The sequence below is a fragment of the Lampetra planeri genome, chromosome 46 (genome assembly GCF_965212315.1).
Source record: "Lampetra planeri chromosome 46, kcLamPlan1.2.h2, whole genome shotgun sequence".
NCBI classification, from domain to species: domain Eukaryota; kingdom Metazoa; phylum Chordata; class Hyperoartia; order Petromyzontiformes; family Petromyzontidae; genus Lampetra; species Lampetra planeri.
This window is the reverse complement of record NC_136152.1, coordinates 3322565-3347768: the sequence shown is the minus strand read 5'-3', so window position 1 is coordinate 3347768 and position 25204 is coordinate 3322565. Positions and strand designations below refer to the sequence as shown.

Genomic DNA, 25204 nt, shown 5'->3' with positions numbered 1-25204 from the left:
CGACTCGTGAGACCGGCTCCTCCAGCTCGGTGAGCGGTGCAGCTGCCGCGAACAAAATGAAACAAAAATCGGCGAGGCGGCGCTCTCACCACGGTGACGGCGGCGTGGAGACGCAGCTCCCCACCCGCTGTCAGCTACCATGCAGTAGGTGACAGGAATCTCCCCTCGCCGTCCTCCGCCACAGAATACGTCTTCGTAAGTATTTTTCGTGGAGTTAACATCGCTATCCTATCCTATTTCCTAACTATTTACCACTGCCGACTCCAGTGTTCTACACGGAGGCACAGTTTGGACTGGGAGGCAACACTTTTATGTAACAACTTCCCTAGCAGGTAGCACTGAATGTAACTCGTTGCAGAGGTGTGGACTCGAGTCATGTGACTTGGACTCGAGTCAGACTCGAGTCATGAATTTGATGACTTGCGACTCGACTTGGACTTGCATAACAATGACTTTGTCCCACCTCTGACTCGTGGTCTATAGTAGGTTATGTGGCTCACGATGTGAGTAGCGAGTTAACTCAAGACGAAGACCCAGAGACGACGAGACGTGGGACCCCGGCTTGATTCAACACTTAATTCTAGATTTGAAGCTTTCGTGACTGCAAGGATTCATACTCTTAAGTTTTTTCGGTAAAGTCACGTAGGGGAAAATAAATAATAAACATAAGTAATAAACAATAAAAATAATAGAAATAAAATAATAAATCACGACGTTTCGGGCGCAACACAAACGTCCGTCAACTTAAGCAATTGTTTCTTGCTGTGGTTGTCCCACCTGATTTATTATTTTATTTCTATTTTTTTTATTATTACTTATGTTTATTATTTATTTTTACCTACGTCACTTTACCTAAAAAACTTGAGAGTTTGATTCAACTCCCGGGACTGCCCCTTGATGCTCCTGGGCGTGGCCTCACTCCGCTTTCGGCCACGCCCCTTCGAGACCTTTCCCGAAGAATCCCGACCCAGCATCACGTGCCCCACTAAGGCCACCACGTACTCACTTGCCCTCCCTCAGGCCATCGCCAGGACTATGCCCCTAGGGCTGCCTGACACGCCGTACTTACTCTGGTGCTAGAGAGATGCTCCAGACGCACAGCTACACTCCTGTAACAGTAGCTGGCGCAAACACCCTCGTGGCACCATGTATGTTACTACACATTTACCGTCAAACCCTCTACACGCGATTAAGATTCTGCATTGAAGCTCCCAGTGCCTCATACGCGACCAGTTTCTTGGCCTCGTCGGTTAAAATTTTTTAAATATGCATCGTCCAAAGTGGGATACATTTCTTTACAACTGCTTGTATTTCTTTACAACTGCTTTTTGCGTTTAGTTTGTTGTCCCCCCCCCCTCGCACCTTCGATTGGCATGGTTGGCTACATTATCGATCACAGGCCCGAGTCACATCTCTATCTGCGGTTCAATATTGTTTCAGAATGGACGTCGTCTTCTGCAAACAAAACCGCGGTGGTGAGATGTTAATTCCCTCGCCTGGTATACAGGAGGTTTGGGTACGGTCCCGACCCTAACGGCCACGTTCTTTCCATAGATTTTTCTCCGGGTCCTCCGGTTTTTCACCTCCACGTTTATAATCAACGTTTTGTTTAAGAGTATTTTAGGGCCCACGTGATATTTCACCTAAATCATGGCGTCGCACTCCGTGAATGTTCCTTGTAAGACAGAAAAACCCGGTCACGCCATCGGGATACATTACCGTAACGCGTATTAGATTTTATTACATTTCATGAACATGGTCAACAATTGGATAATCCGGTTGGGTCACACATTCCCTCCCTCAAGTGCCCTGTAACTGTCGCCGTGTTCCGAAGGTCTTGGCCTCTGGTCCGTGCTTTGTGACAGAACGGCTTCGCTCAGTGGGACCTCATCAGCTGTGACAACAAAGCTGTCACCTCAGACGGTTTATCCCGTATTCTTATACAGGGAAACTGAGTTTTCATGTCCATGCGGCATACAGCCGCTTCAATACGGGGAACAACAATCAACCTGATTGTGTGCATCCACATATCAAGCAAGCAGAAGCATGCAAGAGCACAGCAAGCATGATGAGTAGCATCAGTGACACCAATGATCAAAATTAATACACAGCAGTTTTTGCTTAATAATATTATGTGCCTATTTGTTTGTGTTTCTCCCTTGTGGTGATGGGACTTTGTAGGATGAACGTTGATATTTATAAGGGGGCACGGGGTGACCAATACGGTCTGAATTGGTCTGTGATAAGGTAGGGCACTGATAAGGGGTTGACAGGTATGCGACAAGGTCTCAGGTCTCCTTCACTAAATAAAGCGTGGCTCATGGTCGCGATTTAAATTACCTGCAGTCATCTTGCAGTCCTCTTTCACGAATGTATTTATTTTGGGCTGACCCACGCTGCAGCTGCGTTCTGGACGCACGGTCACCGAATGATTTTGCCAAATGGTGCTACGGGGTTTGACGTCAATGAGGCCTGCAGATCATTTTAGTTCCTGGGACTGACGGCCCCCCCGGGTTGCAAGTTCCACTTTGCTCACCGTTACACCACGGCAACGTCCCTTGACTGCAAACAACAGATACATTCAGCAGTTTTTTTTCTTGCTGTAGTCCCACCTGATGACGATTGCTTGTGTTGCGATTAAAACGTCGTGATCTATTATTTTTATACCTACGTGACTTTACCGAAAGAACCAAAGAGTATAGATACATAGGAGGAAATTACTGCCACTTCCACGAAGCTCGTGCTCCACCCTAAACAGCATTGCACTGCACAAACCACGGCAGTTGATGCGGACGATACCCGATGCACAAATGGTGAATGAAAAACTCTCCGGCAGCAGTGCGCGACTGTGGTCGTGCAGATCAGGCCGTACGAAGTATAACGACGCATGGCCCCGATCCGCAAATATACGAAGGCGAGATCATCACAGCGATCTTACGCTCCCGCTGTCCCTGACGCGGTTGTCTGGGCTTGACCACCCTGAATGTGAAATTGTAGTTGTTGCCTTTGCAACTACGCCAGCAGCCGTGCGACAAGAAGAAGACTGCCACTTCTGGGTTGCTCTTCTTAACCGCAAAATATCTCTGGGAAAGAAGATCGATGCCGAGAAGTATCAACGGATAACAGGTAGTGGCACTATGGGAACCTCATTTGCCAGTAAAAATATGATAATTGGTTTTTTACCCTTCTATCTGGCAGTTGAGAGAATCTCTGCTAATCTAGAATCTCTGCTGTTTGAATCATAAGTACAGTGTTATGTTTGTATATGTGTTTTGTATTGTGTTTATGTGCTGCATGTGTATTATGCGTTTACAGTTGTATATTTAGGGGGGTTAATGGGGGGCTAAATTCCCCCCAGCCCCACCAAGTAAAAAAATAAAAATTAATCATTCAAATGTGTGTGTGGTTCGCCCATGTATCCCCACACCATCATCAACAACAGCGCATCCAACCGGTCACAATCACCACCGACACCACAATAACCACCACTGACTACATCACGACGGACGACGGCACTATTGCGATGAGCGTGCTGCCGCCGTGAGGATGACCAACGTCAGGATGACGACGATAATCCAGCGACACCGAGACACGCGGGACTGCGGTAAAAAGCAGAGCACGGCACCTCCTGGAGGAGCCTAGCACCACGGAGCACCTCGCCAGGGGCCACAGAGCGTGCCACATCTCCAGTGCCACCATTGTCATGAGCCCCGATACCGTGGTGATAGAACGTGACACCGGGGGAGGTTAATAAACTACAAAAAATCTATGAACTATTTTTATTTGACCAGGTAAGGCCCTACTGAGCTGTGCAGCTCTTTTTCAGAAGCGACCTGGCTATTGTCACAAACGGTAGCTCAACGAAGCGTGGAAACGTATAGCAGCCAAATACTCTAAACGCGTGATGTTGATTCTGAATATGGAGGGAAAAACCGGCGGGCGGTGGTGGAGGATCCAAGGGGAGGGGTGTTGGTGGGGGGGCATTGTCCTCCACTCGAGACCTCGAAAATTGGTACATTATTGTTTTATGAAAATATTAACAGAGAAAAATTGTCATTTACTTGTTAACGTAGACTGAAATTTAAAAATAATTAGCATTTCAGGATCGCCTGTCTCCCACGCTACCGTCTCCCCCCCCCCTCCCGGGGCGGTGTGTCGACCGACACCCAGGGTTGGTGGAGCGAGCTGCCCGCGGCCCCTCAGTGCCGGGGGGTGGAGGGAGAGTCGCCGATCGGCTCCACGGTGAGCCAGAGCCCCCCCTCGGCGCGCATCACCAGCTCGGGCAGGCGGCGCACGGCGCACGTCGTGTCCACGGCGATGCGGAAGCGCGCCAGCGTGAGCGCCAGCGCCACCTTCATCTCGGCCATCGCGAACCGCTGCCCGATACAGTTCCTGTTCAAAGACACGAAGATCCAAGATCTCCCACCAGGCCCCACTAACATACCGTCCCCGCCGTGGAGCGGGAATCGAACCCGGGCCACCGGGTTCGTAGTGCAGCGCGCTCGGCAACTCGCCATCGCCCCCCCAAAGACAAAGATCCCCCGTGTAGCCTTAACGGACTGTCGGGGCAAGCGCCGTGAGCGAGTGGCGCCTATCGAGGCCGGCACTGTGGCACACGAGGGGGTGGGTGGGCAGCACCACGCCCGGCCGCCTTTGTCTCCCCAATGGCGATGTTTACACGTCAGGACCGGTTGTGATCATCACGGGTGTTGACCATGAATGGGAATCGAACTCGGGTCGCTGGGTTCGTGGCACAGCGCGTCAACCGCTCCGCTACCGTTTCCCAGTTCCTATCCGCTTGCTCGTACACGCATCGCGGCGCTACGTTTGGAACTGGTTGCCATTCTTATAGCGCAGCGGTTCTCAGAGTGCGATCCGCGGTACCGCCCAGGGGTCAGCGACGCTCCTCCGGGAGCCCGCGGGGGCTGTGATGCAAACGCAGCTTGATCCGGAAATAATTCATGTTTTACTTTTAATATTTAATTAAAAAAATGGAATTAGGTAAATTACCCTGATGAAACTATCCTAAGATCTAAATGCCCACCCCCCCCCCCCCCCAATAAATAAGTTTTTGCTGCTTAAAAAAAAATACTTTTTATGTTCCTGTAATAGGAATAATTTAGTTTAACACGTATTAGGCTTTCACAACCAATATCATCCATAATAGAGTTTTTTTTTGTTAGATCGCATGAATATAAATGTATCCTTAAACCTGCCACCACCCAACATAGCCAATTAGTAAGGTTTGTGACGTAAACAGAACATGCCAATTCTTTACGAGTACAGCACGTCGGTGTGTTGGAGAGCAATTCCACAACATTTACAATCTGAGCACGATATTTCGCCAGTAATTCCAACTAGCTTCATCAGGCGGATGATTCTAGTTGTAATTACAACTAGCTTCATCACAAATCTGGCCGTCCGCCTGATGATACTAGTTGTATTTACTGGCGAAACGTCGCCAGCGATCCGCCAACCCAACCTTGCTCGTGATAGAAGCGATGTTTACCGGGGTCCAGCGGAGAACGGGATAAAGGCATGAGGGGAGATCTTGTCCACCTTGTCGGGGCTGAACCGCTCAGGGTCGTACACCTGGAATGGGACGCGGCGCAGCAAACTATTAAACTTAACAATTTTTGTTATTTTATTTTACCAGGTAATGTCCCACTGGGCTGTGTAGCTCTTTTTCAGAAGCGAGCTGGCCACAAATGATCGCTCAACGAAGTGGCTTATCACATGGAAACCTAAAGCAGCAGCCAAATAGTCAAAACGCATGATGTCGATTCTAAATGTGGAGGGAAAAAACGGAAGAACCTGGAGAAAAATCCACACGACCACGGAGGGAGAGACACACAAACTCCAAATATACAGCAGCAGGCGTCAGGGTGGAGATCAAACCCACTACCTGTATACCAGGCGAGGTAGTTAACATCCTGCCCATCATCGCTCGCTTCTCCACAATCACGAGGCCCACGAGGCACCCAGAACGTGCCCAAACCTCTCAGGATCACAGACGCTACGCGGGGTGCCACGGTGGCGAGATGTTCACTACCTCGCCTGGTCTACAGGAGGTTGTGGGTTCAATCTTGAAACCTTACGCTTGTCGTATATTTGCACTTTTCTTTCCCCGTGGTCGCGTTAATTTTTCTCCGGGTCCTCTGGTTTTTCCCTCCGCATTTAGAATCAGCATCACGCATTTTTACTATTTGGCTGCGATACATTTCAACGCGATAAGCCACTACATTGGGCTATAATTTGTGATAGCCAGGTCGCTTATGAAAAAGAGCGATATAGTTCAGGGGGGCATTACCTGGTAAATAAAAATAGTTAAGTTTTATAAACAGGTGTTGTAGACTACTGTGGAGCTATATGTTTCAGCAGAGAGTCATTACACAAAAAATCATTGTTGTACTGCACTACCCTCCGTTGTCTGTGTTCCCCGACGTTACCAACCCGTACTGACCGGCGTGGTGACGAGTGGTCAAAATAAGCTCCGTGACCCGTGTGGTGTTAGGAGGCTGTCATCCAGCAGTGGATTGACAAAACGGTGGCGTGTGCACCTAATGACGATGTGCAGTGCGTACCAAAGGGCTTAATCAAAGTCCACAATGCCGACAATTGTGCGTGGCGGAGAGCCGCCTCGTTGTGGCATAGCGTTTTCATTGGCTGTCATACCGCAGCGTCACAAACAGCGTCGCCCAAAGCCACGTGGAGGCGCTGCAGAGTGTCACATACAACATGGCTGACGTGGACGTGTCTTTCGAGCAGAGGGCTGTGATTGGATCTCGTGGTGGAAGGTGTCAGGTCAGCCGAGATGGCGGCAGAAAGCGTGTCGCCCATCCCCCCGCACCTCGGATGAGCGCGGTTGGCTAGGGTACGGTGCGAAAGAAGTTCAACGTGCACGCATACAGATGCGGTGGTACCACTCGCGCTACAGAGGCATCGCTGCTTAGTCCGGGAGTGGCGGCTGCGGCATCACGGCCGAGTCCCCTACCTCTGGGTCCGGCCACACCAGGGGGTTGTGGTGGGTGCCGAACACCGAGATGATCACCGTGTTGCCTGGAACGGCACAGCGGAACGCAACGTCACCAACCCGAACATCCACAACTCACCGGATTACAGCCGTGCGTCGTCGTCGTCGTCGTCATCATCAACTCAGAAGTCATCACGGCCAATGCTGTTGATACCACCACATCTCACCATCACGCCATTCCTCACACAGATGAGGGCTTTCACGTGTCTATCAAGATCTGTCCTTGCATCTCCATTTTACTTGAGATCTCCTACTTGCTATGCTGTGGATACATCCTCTCTGCCTGCCAGCCAACCTGCCTACAGCCTGGGTTCGAGTCCAGGCAGCTGCCTGTGAACAAACCGGGTTCTTAGGGAGGTGACGGGTTTCGGGTCGGTCACCGGTGAATGCGCAAACAGCTTTGTCGTAAATATATTTTTTTTTAAATCGCTAAATAAATCCGCCAATAAAAATGTTGAGTTTGACTGGCATGTGACAAGAAATATCTCTACAGCAGAGCGGGGGGTGAGGGGGGGGACAAGGGGTCATTTGTCATTACCCGACTGGGATCACAGTAAGATCACTGATATCACTGTGATCACTGATCTCGGTGATATCACTGTGATCACTGATCTCGGGATCACCGGGTTCCCTGAGATCACTGGGATCATTAAGATCACGGAGATCATTAAGATCACTGAGATCACACACAGAACAGCAATCACCGCCCCCTACTGGCAGACTACTACCCCAGGTCACTCTTGCAAATGAAGACTTATCCTGGCCTCTTCGAGTTCCCAAGCTGGTTAAACAAAATCAACGTGAGACTCGATAAACATGCCACACTTACATTGAAGCACCTCTGTGACATCCACGACCGTTCTCTAAGACAGGGCGAGAGTACACAGTGCCCTGCGCGCGTTCCAAACCGGTGCCATTATTCGGGTTCTTTAGCACGCGACTCCGAGAAAAGAAACATTTAGAATAAAATTTGCTGAAAAAAAATTGGAAATAAATAAACTGTGACGGTCACCCAAGCGCCACGACATCACGGTGGCGAGGCGATGTCAACTACCTCGCCTGGTCTGCAGAAGGTCGTGGGTCCGATTCCGACCCTGACGCCTGCTGTATATTTGGAGTTTGCGTGTCTCTCTCCCCGTGATTTTTCTCCGGGTCCTCTGGTTTTTTCCCTCCACGTTCACAATCAACATCACGCGTTTAGAGTATTTGGCTACTGCGATACATTTACACATGAAGAGCCACTTCGCTGAGCTTTCATTTGTAATAGCCAGGCCGCTTCAGAGAAAACGGCTACATAGCAGCTCAGTGAGCCTTAACCAGGTAAAATAAAACTAGTGAGTTCGTTAGTGTGGCTACTAGAGAAGAGCTGTTTGCATTTCGCGCGGCGTTTTCATTCCTACGGCAAGCTGTACGTACAGTATGTGGAACTTTTTTTGCACCGTACGTAACCAACCGCTTTAATCGGAGACGCGGGGGGAATGACGCCGTCGCCGGCTACCAAAAGCGGTCACCTTTGGGGATGACGCGTCCGTCCGTGAGCGTCACGTCCTGGGTGCAGGCACGCGCCACCGCCGTCACGGGCGGGTGCAGCCGCAGGCTCTCCTTGAGGCACATGGTGAGGTAGGGCAGCTGGGAGAGGTCATCCCTGTCAGGCGGGGGGTGGCGTGAAGATTTTGAGTGTGCGGTGTGTATGGAGTGTGCGGTGTGTATGGAATGTGCGCTGTTCTCTCTCCCCAGATGGTGCATCTGCCAGTTATCTCGGTCAACTCATAGCACCTCTGTGCCATTACCTCCTGCACCCAGCCTGGCACAGTAGTTAACCCACAACAACAACGCTCTGTTCCGTGACCGACCGTACTGAGCCTGGCACAGCAGTTAACCACGGTGGCTAGGAGATGTTATCTTCCTGGCCTAGTGTACAGGAGGTCTTGGGTTTTATCCCGTCCCTGACACTTAGAGTTTGCGTGTCTCTCCCGCAAGGGTCATGTGGATTTTCTTTTTATCCTCCGGGTCCTCCGGTTTTTTCCCTCCACATTAGAAACGTGCGTTTAAGAGTATTTGGCTGCTATAAATGTTCCACGTGATAAACCGCTTCGTTGAGCTGTCACTTGTGAATGGCAGGTCGCTTCTGAAAAAGAGCTACGTCGCTCAGTGGGGCCTGATCTGGTCAAACAATTTTTTTTGTTTAAATAGTGTATGCAGAGAATCGCCAAAATCAGAAGCAACATCAGGAGAACAATCCATCACCATTTACGTGATGACCATCATAGGAGCAGCAGATAAAACAGCAATATCAAGACCAACAGACACAACACGATCAGCATCATCGTTGTTAGCACCAGTATGGGGGGTGGGGGGGTGGGGGAGTGGTGGTTGGAGTGGGGGGGTGGTGGTGGGGACCGACCACTCGAGGCCTCCTCCATTCTTGGCCTGCAGGAGCTGCGTGACCTCCTGGCGACAGCGCTGCTGGTACTCGGGATGGCGCGCCAGGTTGTACAGCGCCCAGCTGATGCCACTCGCCGTCGTGTCGTGGCCTAGACATGAACACGGTGCGCACGACAACAACGGTACTAACAAAGACAAATCTCCCCCGTATAGCCTTAACAGACGGTTGGGGCAAGTGCTGCTAGCGAGGCTGGCACGGCGCACGAGAGGGTGGGTGGCCAACACCACGCCCGGCCGTCTTTGTCTCCCCAGTGGCGATGTTTACACACCTCACCAGGTACTCATTTGAGGCTGAGTCGACCTAGGGGAGGCCCATAACCTGTTCAGATAATCGTCGCTGGTGTTGGCCATGAACGGGAATCGAACTCGGGATGCTGGGCTTGTAGCGGAGCGCGCTAAACGCGACACTACCGCTAAATGCACACATGAACACACGTGTGCACACGCACACACAGAAGGTTGAGATGACTTCTGTTCGTGAGCACCTGTCAAGCCTGGCACAGCACACAACAGGCGGTGGTGTTGCCAACACCACAAATGCCCGGCTGCCTTTGTTTCACACGGAGGTTACAGGAGGTCGTGGGTTCAATCCCGACCCTGATGCCTGTTGTAAATTTGGAGTTTGCGTGTCTCTTTCTCTCCCCGTGGTCGCGTGGATTTTTCTCCGGGTCCTCCGGTTTTTCCCTCCACATTTAGAATCAACATCACGCGTTTAGAGTATTTGTCTGTTATAAATGTCCACGTGATGATAAGCCACTTCGTTGAGCAATAATTTCTGGTAGCCAGGTCACTTCTGAAAAAGAGCTACACAGCCCAGCGTGCCTTACCCATTAAAATGAAAAGTTTAGTTTAGTTAGTTTCGTTTAGAAGGCTGTGGTGTCCTGTGCTCACCCTCGAACATGAATGTGTCAACCTCAGCCTGAATGTCATCATCCGACATCCCCTTTCCATCTTCATCCTGAAAGAAAACCATCACCATCATCACCAACGTAATCATTCTTCTTTTAAAATCGTACGGTACATTGCGGAGAAGCCGCTGAACTTTTTGATTTACAGCAAATGTTATAAATCAACGTCAGGGTTTCTTTAGCCATTCAACTACATTTACTGTGAGATGCATTGCATTGTTGATGTCGTCTCGGGACCCAGAGTCACACAGAGACTTACAGAGAGACGCAGAGACCACAGTCACCACCACCACTGCTGCCACCGCTACCGCCACCACCGCCGCGACCACCACCACTGCTACCACCGCCACGGGGGACTCAAACAACGCTCCGCGTGGTGCCGCCCGCCCACCCTGGCCAGCAGGACGATGTCGATGAAGTCCGGGAACTTCCCCGGCCGGCCGCCCTGGCCGAGCGCGGTGCGGCGTCTGCGCACGGCGCCGAGGGAGTAGTCGTGCACCAGGGCGCAGAGGTGACGCGCGCGGCGCCCATTGGCCGACAACCAGTAGATCGCGTCGGGGTAGTGCAGGAAGTTGAACTCGCGCTTGATCACGAGCTTGCTCAGCTCGTAGACGGCGCCGATGTAGCGGCTTGACTCCCTGCACAGCGGCGGAGCAAGGCTCAGACGCTGGAACGCGCGGACCGGTCGCACCCTGCCCTCACCCACCCACCGCCCCCTCCCCCCCACCAACCGCCCACCCACTCCCCATGGCCCACCGCCCACGTCGAGCTCACGCGACTTGACCTTGCCGGCTGAACCCGACCGCTGTGTCCACACCTGAGCGACCTTCAGTTGCCCAGGCAGGAGGCTCTCATGTCCACAAGCTATTACGCCGACCGGCCAGATCGCCACGAGGTCTCGTCCAAATATCCATCACGAATCGTAACACCGCACCGGCTGCGAAAGCCGACGCGTCGAGCTCACGTGAGCACCGTTTCTCTTGTGAACGGGCGAGGGGCTCGGGCACCATGCATGGGGGTCGAAGGCCGAACACTCGAGGACAAGTTGGTAACCAGGGGAGAGGTTAACGCGTGGCGAGAGAACATAGTTTTTACGGCACGATACCGCGTGCGGGTCCTTTGTGATAAGATAGGGTGTTTAGCCGTATCTTTTTTGCATCTCCAGCGAGATAAAGCATGCTCAGAGCCAGTGCGTTGCTGTTGCTGCTGCTGCACCGTCATCGTGCTAGCTGTAAACCGCACGCTGTATTAGCGACGGTTTGCTCGTTCAAGGAGTTCGCCGCGTCGTTTCTGTCACCCACGCTCTGCTCATTTCCATTCCACCATTGCGGTTTCTCCGTTTCACGACTGGACTTGCTTACTTCACGCGAGCCCAAATTCTGGCGTCAAAGCGGGGAATCGAACCGAGGAGTTTCTCGCTGCGAGGCGCAGCGTCACCATTATATCACATAGCCCATGTTTTTAAAGGAGCACACCGTTTGAATGCGAGAAACTCTTTGGTTTCCTGTGAATTTTGTCACGGTCTCTGAAACTAGAGGGAGGGGAAGGGGGAGTGAGGGAGGGGGGAAGGAGGGAGGGGGGAAGGAAGGGAGAGGGGGAAGAGGGAGTGAGGGAGGAGGGAGTGAGGGAGGGGGGGAGCGAGGGAGGGGCTCACTGCTGGCAGATGTTGTCCTGGCCGAAGGTGCACTTGAGGAGGCTGTCGAGCGTCATGAGGCTCACCGACTCGAACACGTTCACCGAACTCTTGCCGCTCCGCAGCATCTCCGTCCAGCCGGCCTGTCGTCGAGACACGACACGGCAACGTCCTCGACCGCACCGGACGCTCGGATTGTACAAGTCCCGTCCACTCCGCCGGAGGCCAAACCACGGCAGTCCGCTATTAACAATCACGCGGTCTCTAGTCTAGCGGCCGGTCTCAATTGGGCCCTCCACTCAAAGCGACACTGACAGAGCTCATCCGCTCCATCTGGAACTGAGTTGGGACATTGTCCTCGGCTCGGTGTGAGCGACATCGAGACGGAGCCAGCCCCTCCACTCCACTTGGGAGAGATAAGGAGGAGCACCGCTCTCCCCACACCGCCGGGACACCGACCGCTCGCTTAGAGGTCGCGACCTCGACCTCGTGCTGCACTCAGCGGACACAGGGAGAGGGCGTCCTCCACTGCAGATCGCCCTTCCTCTCCTCCCTCTCCTCCCTCTCCTCCCTCCCTCCCTCCCTCACGTGCATGGCGGAGATGCTCCGGTCGAACACGGAGACGTAGGGCTGCAGGATGCTGAAGTGGAACGCCGGCGTGAGGAGGTGGCGTTGGCGTGACCACCGCTGACCGCGGCTCAGCAGCAGCCCATCCCCTGTGCACGCACACGGGGGGGTGGCAGAGGCAAAGGTCCCCCGCGTAGCCGCACAGACAGATCGGGGCAAGTGCGAGTACACTGTGAGCGAGCACGGCACGCGAGACTGCTATGTGGCAGACCTCTGCCTCCTCGGTGCCGATGTTTGCGCACGGCGCGAGTCGTTCAAGGCCGAGTCGACCTAGGGAATGCTCATAAACAGCTCGGATGTCACGTGTGCTGTTAGCGAGCACCTATTCAGGCTGACACACGAGTGCTGATGTGACCACACCACATCCAGGTATTCGTCTGCCCAGTGCTGGTGTCTTACACACGACAGAAAGTACTCATTTAAGGCTGAGTCAACCTAAGGGAGGCCCGGGACAAATTCTGATGCTATTTGTCACTTAATTTTTTGCCATATTCGAGAATCATACTCAGGTTAACGGGTTTGTAGCGCAGTGCACTCACTACTGCACCAGCTGCCACCAGAAAAAAAACATACACGAGAAAAAGATCCTGCGGCCGTCTGGAATGCTCTTCCTTCCGATATTTGTAAGCCGCTGGAGCTATGCACTTTTCAATCTACAGCCGTGGTACAGATGTCTTGTGAACCCCCCCATTTAATTCTCTAAAACTTCACAGTTTTTAAAGTAAGGTTCATTGAAAACACAAATTAATATGTAAAGTAAAAAAAACTAGGGGTCAATTAATTTTGGGTCACAAGCCATCTTGACCACCCTGTAGACTAAAAAAACATTTTTAGAACTGCTTTTTGTGTTGAGTGTTGTTGTCCTTCCCCAGCACCAACGATTAGCGCGGTTGGTCACATACTGTGCGAAAAAGTTCAACGTAAATGCATACAAAGCCAAGTCAAATCCACTCCTTCAAATATCTGAAAGCGGATATCGCTGATCACATGAGGAAGCAAGCAACAGGATTGCACAAGCAATGGCAGACCTTGCAAAATATGTCAAAGTGAGGCGACAACGTGAGCACTGTACCTCAGATTAACGTGGTTGGCTACGTACGGTGCAAAATAAGTTCAACGTAGTTACTTTGATACTTGCATTGCGTTTGTGCTGTTCACCTAATGGCGTTCTCTGGTCTGACACTGGTGAGACTAGGCCATAAACAAGGCCGCTGTCTCTGGTGTAGGCCAATCGGTTTCCAAGACAACGCATGCATTTTAATAAGAGCGTGTCGTTTGCTTGTTCACTACAAGCAGTGTGTGTGGTTAATGCAGATTTGATGCCTTGCAAAAGTTATCTATTTAGTGTTTGAACATCTTACCACCTCCACTTTTTATTTCCCGAAAGGGTGAAGCCCATTCTTACTGGCAAAAAAATGTCCCATAGATACACTGTACAAAAAATGGCCACAAAGACAAATCCCCCGTGTAGCCTGAACAGACTGTTGGGGCAAGTGCTGTTAGCGAGCACCTACACGCGCACACAATGAGACGCGCACACAATCACGCACACACTCACGCACACAATCACACGTACACAAACACGTACACAAACACACGTGCGTGCACGCAGACACTCAAAAGAGATTGCCCGTATGACCACGAAGACTGTTGGCCATGAAGGCCGTCGGGGGGGCACCGACGAAGGGTGACAAGGCCCCAGTCTCCCCAAGCGACCGCAGCAACCGCACACACGGAGGGGCTTCATTGAGACCGGAGGTCGCAGTTCAACCACCGCAGACCTGGCGGCCTACGTCAACTTTTAAGCGGAACCCCATTTGCCAAAACTGCTTCATCGGACACATTCCTTTGTGCGTGCGGTTTCGCGTTATCATGGTTCAGTGCTGACAACGCCGCGATGATAACGGCGGACGGACGGTGGGCGGCATGCTCGGTTTAGCGAGGGGGCTGCGTGAGGTCGTGCGAGGGGGGGGGGGTTGTCGCCACGCGGTAGCGAACTCACCGAGCCACGGTCGCAGCAGCCGGTAGAAAAAGTCGTCCTTCTCAGCGATGCTCGCTGCTCACGGCGAGGAAAAGATGGTGGCGGCGGTGGGGGAAGAGGGGACAGAACACACAGAGAGAGACGGCGAGAAGATGCACGTTGAGAATCGTACACGCAGGCGATTCGTCTCCCCCCAGTGATGGCGTTTTACACACCACAAAATACTCATTTAAGGCCGAGTCAACCCAAGGGAGGGCCAGGACGAATTTTGATACTAGATGAGATTCCTGGCAATAGTGTAGAGGAGATCAGCAAGGTATTGTCTTTAAAATTGGACATTGTTTTGCTCGCATCAAAGTATGAAAAAAACAGGAATATGTTTTAACCACGACACCGCGTCAACGCATCACCGTGCCGAGGAGCGCAATGCGGCAATGCCTCGAAGTTCAAAGACCCCCCCCACCTGAGGCCATGAGCACAGACTTGACGTAGTCGGGGTGGTAGAGGCGGATAAAGGGAAAGGGCCCGAACCACGTGAGGTTGGACACCTTGAAGCGACGCACGACCTCACACACGGTCCGCAGGCCCTCCTCCGTGTTCCGGATCTGGGCGAGGGGACACGCACGGACTCCGTGAGCGCTCTCCGAGTGTGCATGGTCCGTGGGCTTGATTCAAGAATCAGAATCTTTATTTTGGGCTGCAGGAGGAGGAGGGGGAATCGCGATGAGCTCTGTGGAAGTTATTTTTTCACAGACGTCTGGTACGAGCCATGGGGTCAGCGAGAAATACCCCAAAAAATGACATGGATGCAAAATTGAGAAAAAAGGGCAAGTCACTGAACAGAATAAATTATTAATTAATAAAATATATAAGGACGGATTTAAGAAGCTTGGGCAAGGCAGCATAAATAGGAACAAAGCAGTCCCTGTTTCCACGGAGCGAGTCTCTCATGGGGTGTTTAGACCACAGATTAACAGGCCGGTCTCTCGATTGCATCAAAAGACAGCAGATAGACCAATGTCTGTTCTCCGATGGGGTCTCGTTACAATCCATTGTCAGACTGGTCTCTGATAGTTATCTGCTATTCCTATTTTTTTTTACCAGCCAAGACCCACTGAGCTGCGTAGCCGTTTTTCAGAAGCGACGCGGCCACAAATGATAACTCAACGAAGTGGCTTATCGTCATCGCGTGGAGATTTATAGCGGCCCAAATTCTCTATTTGGGGTCTCTCGCGAGCCCGGAGCTGGCACCACGCGGTGGGGATGGGTTCACTGTGGAATGTCTTGGTTGCAACGAAATGGACGATAGTCAAACTGCGTCGTTAAAGAATAACTAAATAGACGCAGTTTATTCTATCACCTATCTTAGTTTATTTAAGTCAGTGTGTGTTGTTGTCATCTGCTGTGTACACGGTCACTCTGGGTGTGATGCGGCTCTCACGGCGAATACCGGTGACGATTATCTGAACCGGTTCTGGGCCTCCGCTAGGTCGACTCAGCCTCAAATGAGTACTTGGATTTGGTGTCAGCATCTCCACTGGGAGACAAAGGCGGCCGAGCGTGGTGCTGGCCACCCACCCTCTTGTGCGCTGTTTCGCCCTTATTAGATTGCAACTTGCTAACAGCACTTGCCCCTACAGTCTGTGAAGGCTATACGAGGGATCTTTGTGTGTGTGTGCGTGCTTGGGGAGCGGTAGTGTAGCGGTTAGCGCGCTGCGCTACGAACCCGGCGACCCGAGTTCGATTCCCGCTCACGGCCAACACCAGTGACGATTATCTGAACTGGTCCTGGGCCTCCCCTAGGTCGACTCAGTCTTAAATGAGTACCTGGTGCGGTGTGTAAACATCGCCACTGGGGAGACAAAGGCGGTCGGGCGTGGTGCTGGCCACCCACCCCCTCGTGTACCGTTCCCGGCCTTCATAGGTGCTCGCTAACAGCACTTGCCCCTACAGTCTGTTAAGGCTACACGGGGGATCTTTCATCTTTATCTTTGTGTGTGTGTGCGTGTGTATGTGCGTTCGTGCACGTGTGTGCGTGTATGCGTGTGTGCGTGTGTGTGCGTGCGTGTGTGTGTGCGTGCGTGTGTGCGTGTGCCCGGGCGAGGCCGTACGATGCCGAAGTGGCCCAGCAGCCAGCTGCGGCGAGGCGGCTCGGGGAAGCAGGCGAGGCGTTGCGCGTTGAGGCGGTACGCGAGCACGGCCCGCGCGGCACGGGCGGCCCCCAGCAGCACCACGGACAGCAGCACCAGCAGCAGCGCCAGCAGCACCGGCGCCATCCCGAGCGCAGACTCTGAGGCGGCAACGGACAGACGATCGGACGGCGCTCGCGCCGGGCTGGGTGCGCCTTGTGCGCACAAGCTAGGTGCAGGAGGTCATGGGACAGTAGTAGATGCGTTCTAAGAAAAGGGTGAACCGCACGACGAGGCAGCTGCCTGCCGATTAGCGCGTGCAGTGCACACAGCACACATATAGCACACTCAGCACACACACAATACACAGCGCACACACACAGTACACACAAAGCTTTGTCCCACGTCCGACTGTATAGCTGTGCGGAGAGAGAATTCAAACCGCGGAGCGGAGCGATTTTTTTTTGTGTAAATAGGTAAAGCCGCATATACAGCGCGGGATCGCACAGAGCGAAACGGCGGCGTAGAGCGAGGGGGATCCCGAGCGTGACTCCGCGAGCCGAACGAAAAGCCGTTTGATAACGGGAGAGCAGCAGAGCAAACCAACGCAGACACCGGAGTGGTGGCGGACTTTCAGGACGCTACGACGCGGATCAAAAACGTAAGCTGCTGAAAGAGAAAATGTGAGGAGTCTCACGGCAGGGAGCAAAGGACGCAAAGACGGGCGGCCACGCTTGGAATCGCCGTGTCCCCTCCCGGCCCTGGCTACTCACGAACTTGCCATCCCCGGTTTTGGCTATCCGAGAATCGCATCTGGAACCTCTACTCGACTACTGGTCATCGAGAGAGAGAGAGGGGGGGTGGAGAAAGAAAGTGATGAGATAAAGTGACGAGAGGGAATGTGATGCGAGAAAGTGATTAGATAAAGTGATGAGATAAAGTTTCATGAGATAAATAGAGAGATAGAGAGAACTTCTCCGACGGTAATACGTTAAAGAGAGAGGTTTTTCGTAGGCCAATATCATTATCCACTTAGATGTGTGGATCATTTCAAGAGCATCTCCGGAACGTCTCCCTGGCGAATAACGAGGGAACGCTGTGAACACGCCGAGAGGCAGGAGGAAGAACGCAGGGGTCGAGAGAGCAACAGGGGAGACACCGGGGCAGAGTGTGAAGAGGAGTGGGTGGGTTAGGGGACACGAGGCTAGGAGATGGGCTGATGGCCATCGGTCGAGAGCGATGATTGAAGATGATGGAGTGGCAGCCGATGCCCGAGACGGAGCGATGACATTGAGCTCGCGTGCGCAAAACGGAGCTTGAGCCGTCGCTTTGCGAGACCGTGGAGGGATGGCGACGACCTGGAGACGTCTCATTCAGCAGCGGGTCGATCACAGCTGATGACAATGACGACGGCGATGACGACGAGGACTCGTTATGATGACAAGAAATCGCGACGGTGTCAAACGCATGCACGCGCGCCAGTTCAAGCACTTTCAACAGTGGCCCAGAGTGACCCTACCCTCGCGCAAATACCCAGTTTGGCATTTACTGAAGAAACTTGCAAGACAAGCAACGGCCACAACAAACGTCACAATTCTGACCGTTTTTTTTACGGCAGTCGCTGAAGCCATTTACTCCGATGTATAATATACTCTTATATAAGCGCACAACTTTATCTGTGATGAATGCTGCACTTTCCGTCGTTTTCATGCAGGGGGCGCTGCAAACCTACGCGCCCCCTGCATGAACGACTGAGGCGCAGAGACAGACGTTCGATTACGTTGGAATCGACCTGCAGACGGTGGTATTCTAGCATGGCCAGCTCTGTCGCCTTATATCGATCCCGCAATCCCAAACGGGTGAAAGTCCGCATCGAAATGGACCCCCAGCAAGGCCATCGACTTAACGACGAGAGAAAATTCACACGAAATGTCGTTTTGAATGAAGTCTTCCAGATGTAAAATATAAGCTTTTAATGAAGAAATAAAATTATCTAATTCAAAACATAATACAATTCAAAGATGTTTCATTTTAAAACTTCAAAACGGAGCATCGGGTGCTTGCGTGAATGCGTCGTCCGTGTGCAATTTTTTCGTGACTTTCATGGCCGAAAGCCGAAGGCCGTAAATGTTTGTGATGAGCGCCGCAACCCTAACCCAGGCGCCGCTGAACAACCCCTAGTATAATACATGCGTACGCGACAATTCAACGGGCGATGTTTTTACTCACCGCTTTTTGGCGTCCTCGAGCTGACCGATTTGCAAAAGGCCTCCGCTGCAGTTGGACCCGGCTGCCCCCGGTTGCAAGCCACGGCGGTGAACTTCAACCTTTGCTCAGTGTTGATCCAGTTATTAACAGGGCGGAGAAAGCCCGCGTCCTGCCCGTTGACACTGCAAGCGCAAGGGGAAGAGAGATGAGACGACGATGCATTTTACACTCTCCCTTCATTGCAATGCTATTCCAAATTGCACGTAATAATAATCATTGTCAAGCGCTAAATAATAGCGCGATCACAGCGTCACAAAACAATGCACGGCACGTCGTGCCAATGACAGGCCCGCGCAATTGGAGAAATGAGTTTAAGATGAACTCTTTAAAGAGTTTTTTTTTAATTGAGATTTCAGAAAGGGAATATGTTTATAATTATAACACAATTATTTTAATAATAGTAGCGCAATATGCTGGCGTTGTGTCATGAGATCAACGATTATTAAATTCCAAACTTTGTTGCTGTCTGAGAATTCAACACACTCGTCAACAACGCCACGACCTAAAAATAATAAATAAATAAATAAATTGCGCATTGGCAACTTTTCGGGCAATGGCCCTTCTGCATAGGAAACGGAGAGGCTGGAGAATGGCTCTGGGAAGATGATGTCACGGAACAAAGCACTCATGAAGTCACTTGAAGGCACTCTTCTCCACAATCAGACACGGTGGTGGCAAGTTTCCCGCATGACCTGCAACTGAATGTGCGTCAGTCACACGCAAGTCCATCCTAAATGTTAATTCTCGGGACTGGGGATATGCCTCCGTGTTAAAAAGTGACCTTTTTTTTTGCTGAAAAATATTTTCGCCCCCTCCTCCAATTGTATACCAATTGTGCTATCGATTCAGGTTATGAGATGAAGAATCCATTCGGATCTCGTGCAGCTGTTGTTGTTGTTGGAGAGCTGCCCACGGAATTGGATGTCGTGGAGCTACCTCTGAGATGCCTTCAAGTGATCGCCGGATCCACGGGGTAGAGGGCGGCACGTTCTCACCCGCCCCGCCACGCAGAGTAACGTTCGTCGCGTGACAGTCAAACCGATATGTTAAATTCTGAGGAGCCAAATTAGAATGTGACTTCTTTTCATGCATCTTTCTCAGTCACCGAAGAAAACCCATAAACTTGCCACACTTGAATATATTGTATGTTCATCATGGGTGGCTGCAAAAACTGCACCCAATACATCAATCCCGACACAATATTGGCCGACCCACCCCAGCCACTACAGCCACCACAAGTCACCCCAGCGAACCAAGGCAATGGTATTTCACATTTGCAGGAAACCGCGGCGAGTCGCTCCCAGTTCACCCTTCAGTACAGTACACTGTGCAATGCACGCACTTATTATACCGTATATCTATTTAACCATCAGCTTCTGTAACAAAAATAAAAACGTCAAAAAATCCGGCATGCGAGTTTCGTTCTACACAGAATTAAGAAAAAGCAACAACAATCACAAAAGTGTAAATGGACACACATTACCTATCGCGAACACGCCGTGGCAGGCTCTGTGCAGGTGCGACCGCTTGCCCCTCGCCTCGCGCGTGCCGAGTTCCCGCACCGGGAAGCTTGCGGGCTGCTGATGAGCGGCGAGAGCGCGAAACCCACCGGGCCCGGGGTCTGAGTGGAGGAGCGGGGATGGCGCGCGGGGCGAGGCTGCGAATGGAGGCACCTGCGGTGAGGTCGCCGTGGACGCCACGCGCGAAGGAGTTCCTCCAATCAGCATCCTGCGTTGTGGTCACTCCCTCTTCTCCACTCCCCCCTCCCTCCTCTCCACTCCCTCCTCTCCACACCCTCCCCCTTCCAACCCCCCTCCCTCCTCTCCCCCTCCCTCCTCCCCCCTCCTTCGCCCTCTCCCCCTCCCTCCTCCCCCCTCCCTCCTCTCCACACCCTCCTCTCCACTCCCTCTTCCCCCTCCACCCTCTCCCTCCAGCCTGGAAGCGCATTATTAAGTAACACAACACACACCGCAATTCCTTACAGGTGAGTCACATGCTAAGTGGCTGATTACTGATCTATTACATATGTAGAGGAGTAATATGGGCCTCCTTTGGTAGTACCAAAATATAATAGGGGTTTTCCCCTTTTTTTCTGGCAACTAAACTGAAACCTTTTTACAAGGATTCATGTCTGCATTAACCACAATAATGTTTTTGTAAACGGATTTTTTTTAAAACAGAGGCAAAATTATTCGGTTTGTCCGTCCGTCTGTCCAACCAATACATTCATATCCCCTCTGTACGTGCACGGGAATTGAAATAATGACGTCTTCGTTATTTTATTTGTATTTTTTTCCCTACAATGTTTTCACCCCCACGTCACTTGGCACCCGAGGCGACCTGTATGGATGGGCCACCCCTGCTCCTCTGCTGGGTCGATCAAATAGTTGCCACTTTCCTGCTTAAATCCTAATGACACACTGGTCACTTTGGCAACTTTCCACGGCTGGCTTAGGGCGACTGCATTTGTTGGAGCAATGGAGACATATTAACTTGTTTGGTTACTTCGAGAAAGGAAACATTAAACTATTTAGGTCTTTCGCTAAAGTCACGTAGATTGAAAAAATAAAAAAATCACGTTTCGATCGCAACACACGATCGATTGCTTGTGTTGCGATCGAAACGTCGTGATTTTTTATTTTATTATTTTTCTACCTACGTGACTTTACCGAAAGACCCAAAGAGTATGAATTGCTGCAGTCATGAAAGCTTCAAGTCAAGATTTAAACATTAAGCAATTGTAATATGTAGCCATGCATCTCGTTGACACTGACAACTTTACCCGAAACTTCGCACCACGTGTGCACGTATTATCGACGGCGCGTCATCTCCTGGGCCCTCACACCTCGTGAGCTGCCCCCCTCCTGCAGCTGTGGGGTCAGAGGTTGGATGGAGGACACAGACACATACACATCTACATACACGCTACATACACACTACATACACACTACACACACACACTACACACACACGACATATACACTATCCCTTCTTGACGTCTGCGTACAAATGCGTTGTTTTTTCTCTTCTTCAATCCCAAGATGCTGCACAACATCAGCAGCAAAAGCGGGAGACTGAGTGGTGAGGACGAGGGAGACGGAGTGGTGAGGACAAGGGAGACGAAGGCGGCCGAGCGTCGTGGCGCGGTCCGGGTCCCAGGGGCCCCGGGCCACCAGGACCCGGGCTGGATCGTCCACCACCCTGGGTGCCGTGGGGGGGGGTCCGGATATCTCCCCCCTCCTCCATCCCATCCCCAAATTGTTTTTGTTTAGATTCGACTAAGAGACACCCACAATAGTTTGTACAAAACCGTGGTATTTTTGTTGAGTTCATGGGTGGTTTTTTTTCCCCGCTTCTCGGTTTCGGGAAAAGGTGACAGAGGGCTGCTGATGATGATGATGATTGTTGTGCTGATGACTGGGACATTGGAATGTGGTGGAGCGGTCGTTCTCTTAGCCCACAATCTCATTCCCCTTGCACAGCGATCAGGACGCGTCCGGGTAACAAAGGCGGCCCCGGTGAATACTTCGCCGTGCTGTTCGGTCTTAATTATAGATTTGAAGCTTTCGTGACTGCAAGGATTCATATTCTTAGGTTTTTTCGGTAAAGTCGTTTTGTTCAGCCCCAACGTTCAGCAGCGGACATTTTGTTCTCGTTTACAGAAACAATTTTTTTTTGTTAAATTTCGATTTAAAGCTTTCGTGACTGCAGGGATTCATCTTCTTGGTTCTTTCGGTAAAGTCACGAGGAAGGGAAATACATTTTTATTTATTTTATTATTTCTCTTCTACGTGACTTTACCGTAGAAGGGAAATAATAAAATAATAATAAAACAACTTTTAATTATTTTATTTTATTATTTCCCTTCTACGTGACTTTACCGAAAGAACCAAGAAGAAATAATTCGTTTCTAAAGATGTTTTTAAATATATACGGAGCTGTTGCACGAACAGCGAGGTTCAGAACTGAGTCCTCTCGCCAGCTGTTGTTTATATCTACTACAATCACCCAGGAATGTCTGTCATTAACACACGTGACGTCACTCCACATCGACCAGCCCCCCTCATTAATATTCATGAGCAGGTGACGTCCTTCCCCTCATGAATAATGAGCGGGTCCCGTCACTCAATATGGAGTACTCCCCGCCCCTCGCTAATAATCATGCGCAAGTTGAGTCACTCCACATGGAACAGCCCCCCTCATTAATAATCAATTGGTAGGAACCTCCTAGTTCCACCAGCACACAGGGGATTATTGTGTCCGTCGTGCATCCAAAAATGTGAGGGGTGGGGCTGGGTGGAGAGGGGAGGGTGGGGAGGGGCTTATAAAAATACAAAAGTGTATTTTCATAATTTGTGCATGGTGTAGTCTGGAAAGTACCCACATGGCAAATTTCCAGTTTGTTGCATGTCGGGAAGTACGCTAAACATTTTGAACAGACACACATAATCACAACTTTGCCTTTTATGTATATGGAGATTGACAAAAACAACCTCTCATCTTTTAAAACGTTTATTTTACACCATATTGAAAAAAAAAGATCTGTACAGGACAGCAGTAAATATGTACAATTCCCGGTGGTTATTTGACTATACCAATCATCTACAATCACACTGTAAAGCAAACAGCTCTCTGCAAATCAGCACTAGATTAAATATGCAATCACCGACTCACACACAAACCCCTAAAAACTCAGATGCCAGTAACGCCAACCTTTACAGCAACCCATAGGGTTTGGCAGCTTCGTAGGAATTGCATTTCAACCCCATCATCATCGTCCGTCAATGTCTAAAGGGGTGGTAAAATGAGTACCACATTGGTGAAGCTCCTGCCATCAACGGTTGTCCTGTGAGCAGACGTGTCCCGACCACAGTAATGTGGAGTTGGCATTATAGGCAGACCTGGACAAACGTTACAATGTCGTAAGGATGACTGTCAGATATGTTTCAGATCTACAGATCTCGTCCATTTCTTGACCGATGTAAAATGTCTTAGTGATCGCAGTAGTGACGTCACGCGACGTCACTTTATTCGGGCGAAGCACGCAAGTGACGTCATGTCTCCGAAGCCGTTTCACTTCTTTAAATCGCCCGAACTTTCACATCTTAGGCTCGATTTATTTTTCAGATGTGGAATTCGCGAACACACCCCCCCATAGCATGTAAATGTAACACATTCCTGCGGAGGGAGCTGGTAGGACCGTTGGGTTGCTCGGTCAATGGCCAGGGTCAACGGCGGCGTGGTATATTCCGTAAATATGCCCGACTGTGAGGGCGGGCACAAGCCGGCGTGAGTAGGTTAAACGTTGAGTTTTATAAGGGCACCACGGGGTGACCAGCCCCTCCCCACCCAGCCCCTCCCCACCCAGCCCCTCCCCACCCAGCTCCACCCCTCCCACCCCCACCCAGCCCCTCCCCACCCCACCCTCTCCACCCAGCCCCACCCCTCCCCCATTTTTTGATGCACGACGGACGGACACAATAATCCCGTGGGCTGGTGTAACCAGGAGGTTCCTACCAGTATTAGGTTACCACGTGTCATTCAAGCGACATTAAATGCCGCTGTAAAGTGCTCACCTGATGAATAACGCAACACACAGAGGGCCCGGAGAGCCTCCCACGTGGAACACCGGGTGATCCAACTCGAGATACCCCAGCGATGTCTGACCCTCCTCCTTCTCAACAGCTGATCGAATTGTGCGAGTGTTTAAAAAAAATTAAAATATAAACGACCGTATTAAGATTGGCGTGTAAAGGCTTTGAAATTAAATTCAGCGTTTCATTCTCCCGGCATACTCCGTTCAGCACGGCTGGCCGCGTACGGTGCGAAAGAAGTTCGACGTAGATTTACAAGCTGCTCCCTTCGGCTCACTCGAGACGCTTTTCCGCATTTCAAAGCGTAAACGAAAGCGGAGTGATTTAGGTGGTGGCGAGGCGCCGAGGAATCAAGTGATCGTAACAAGAGGACGCACGTGGGATCGACATCGATGCCATGTGCTGCGCGCACGACACGTGACGGGGGCATAGATGGCCGTGACCTTGAGGCGTGGGGTCAAGGTCAGTGCGTCTAAAGCCGGGCCGGAGTCGGTGCGCACAAAGCACTGCAGTGGGGCCGATGGCCGTCTTGCAGACCGCGGTGGGGGCAGTGCCGGATTATCCTCGTAGCTACTACATATACATA

At 51.3% G+C, this 25204-nt stretch overlaps 1 protein-coding gene across 2 annotated transcripts; it reads right to left on the bottom strand.

Moving 5' to 3' along the window:
• Positions 1-1711: 1711 nt before the first annotated feature.
• LOC144733326 (cytochrome P450 4F3-like) lies at positions 1712-20737 on the bottom strand. Of its 2 annotated transcripts, none has more exons than XM_078615166.1 (14): positions 20508-20737; positions 18986-19146; positions 16739-16917; positions 15091-15232; positions 14649-14702; positions 12608-12735; positions 12041-12162; positions 10778-11024; positions 10370-10436; positions 9438-9567; positions 8545-8678; positions 6995-7059; positions 5510-5592; positions 1712-4392 (listed from the first exon to the last, which is right to left on the bottom strand). In XM_078615166.1, the coding sequence occupies exons 3-14, from the start codon at positions 16901-16903 to the stop codon at positions 4200-4202; spliced, it is 1530 nt and encodes a 509-aa protein (XP_078471292.1). In that variant the 5' UTR covers positions 16904-16917; positions 18986-19146; positions 20508-20737; the 3' UTR covers positions 1712-4199. The 2 variants fall into 2 exon arrangements, with proteins under 2 accessions (XP_078471292.1, XP_078471293.1); XM_078615167.1 differs by lacking the exon at positions 20508-20737 and adding an exon at positions 19961-20070.
• Positions 20738-25204: the final 4467 nt, after the last annotated feature.

Excerpts from the sequence above, each read along its gene's own strand:
- LOC144733326 (XM_078615166.1), bottom strand. The coding sequence starts at position 16,903 with ATGGCGCCGGTGCTGCTGGCGCTGCTGCTGGTGCTGCTGTCCGTGGTG. Across the intron at positions 14,703-15,090 it reads GTCTGTGCTCATGGCCTCAG|CGAGCATCGCTGAGAAGGAC; the intron begins GTGGGGGGGGTC and ends CGCCGTGAGCAG. Across the intron at positions 7,060-8,544 it reads CGGACGCGTCATCCCCAAAG|GCAACACGGTGATCATCTCG; the intron begins GTGACCGCTTTT and ends GTGCCGTTCCAG.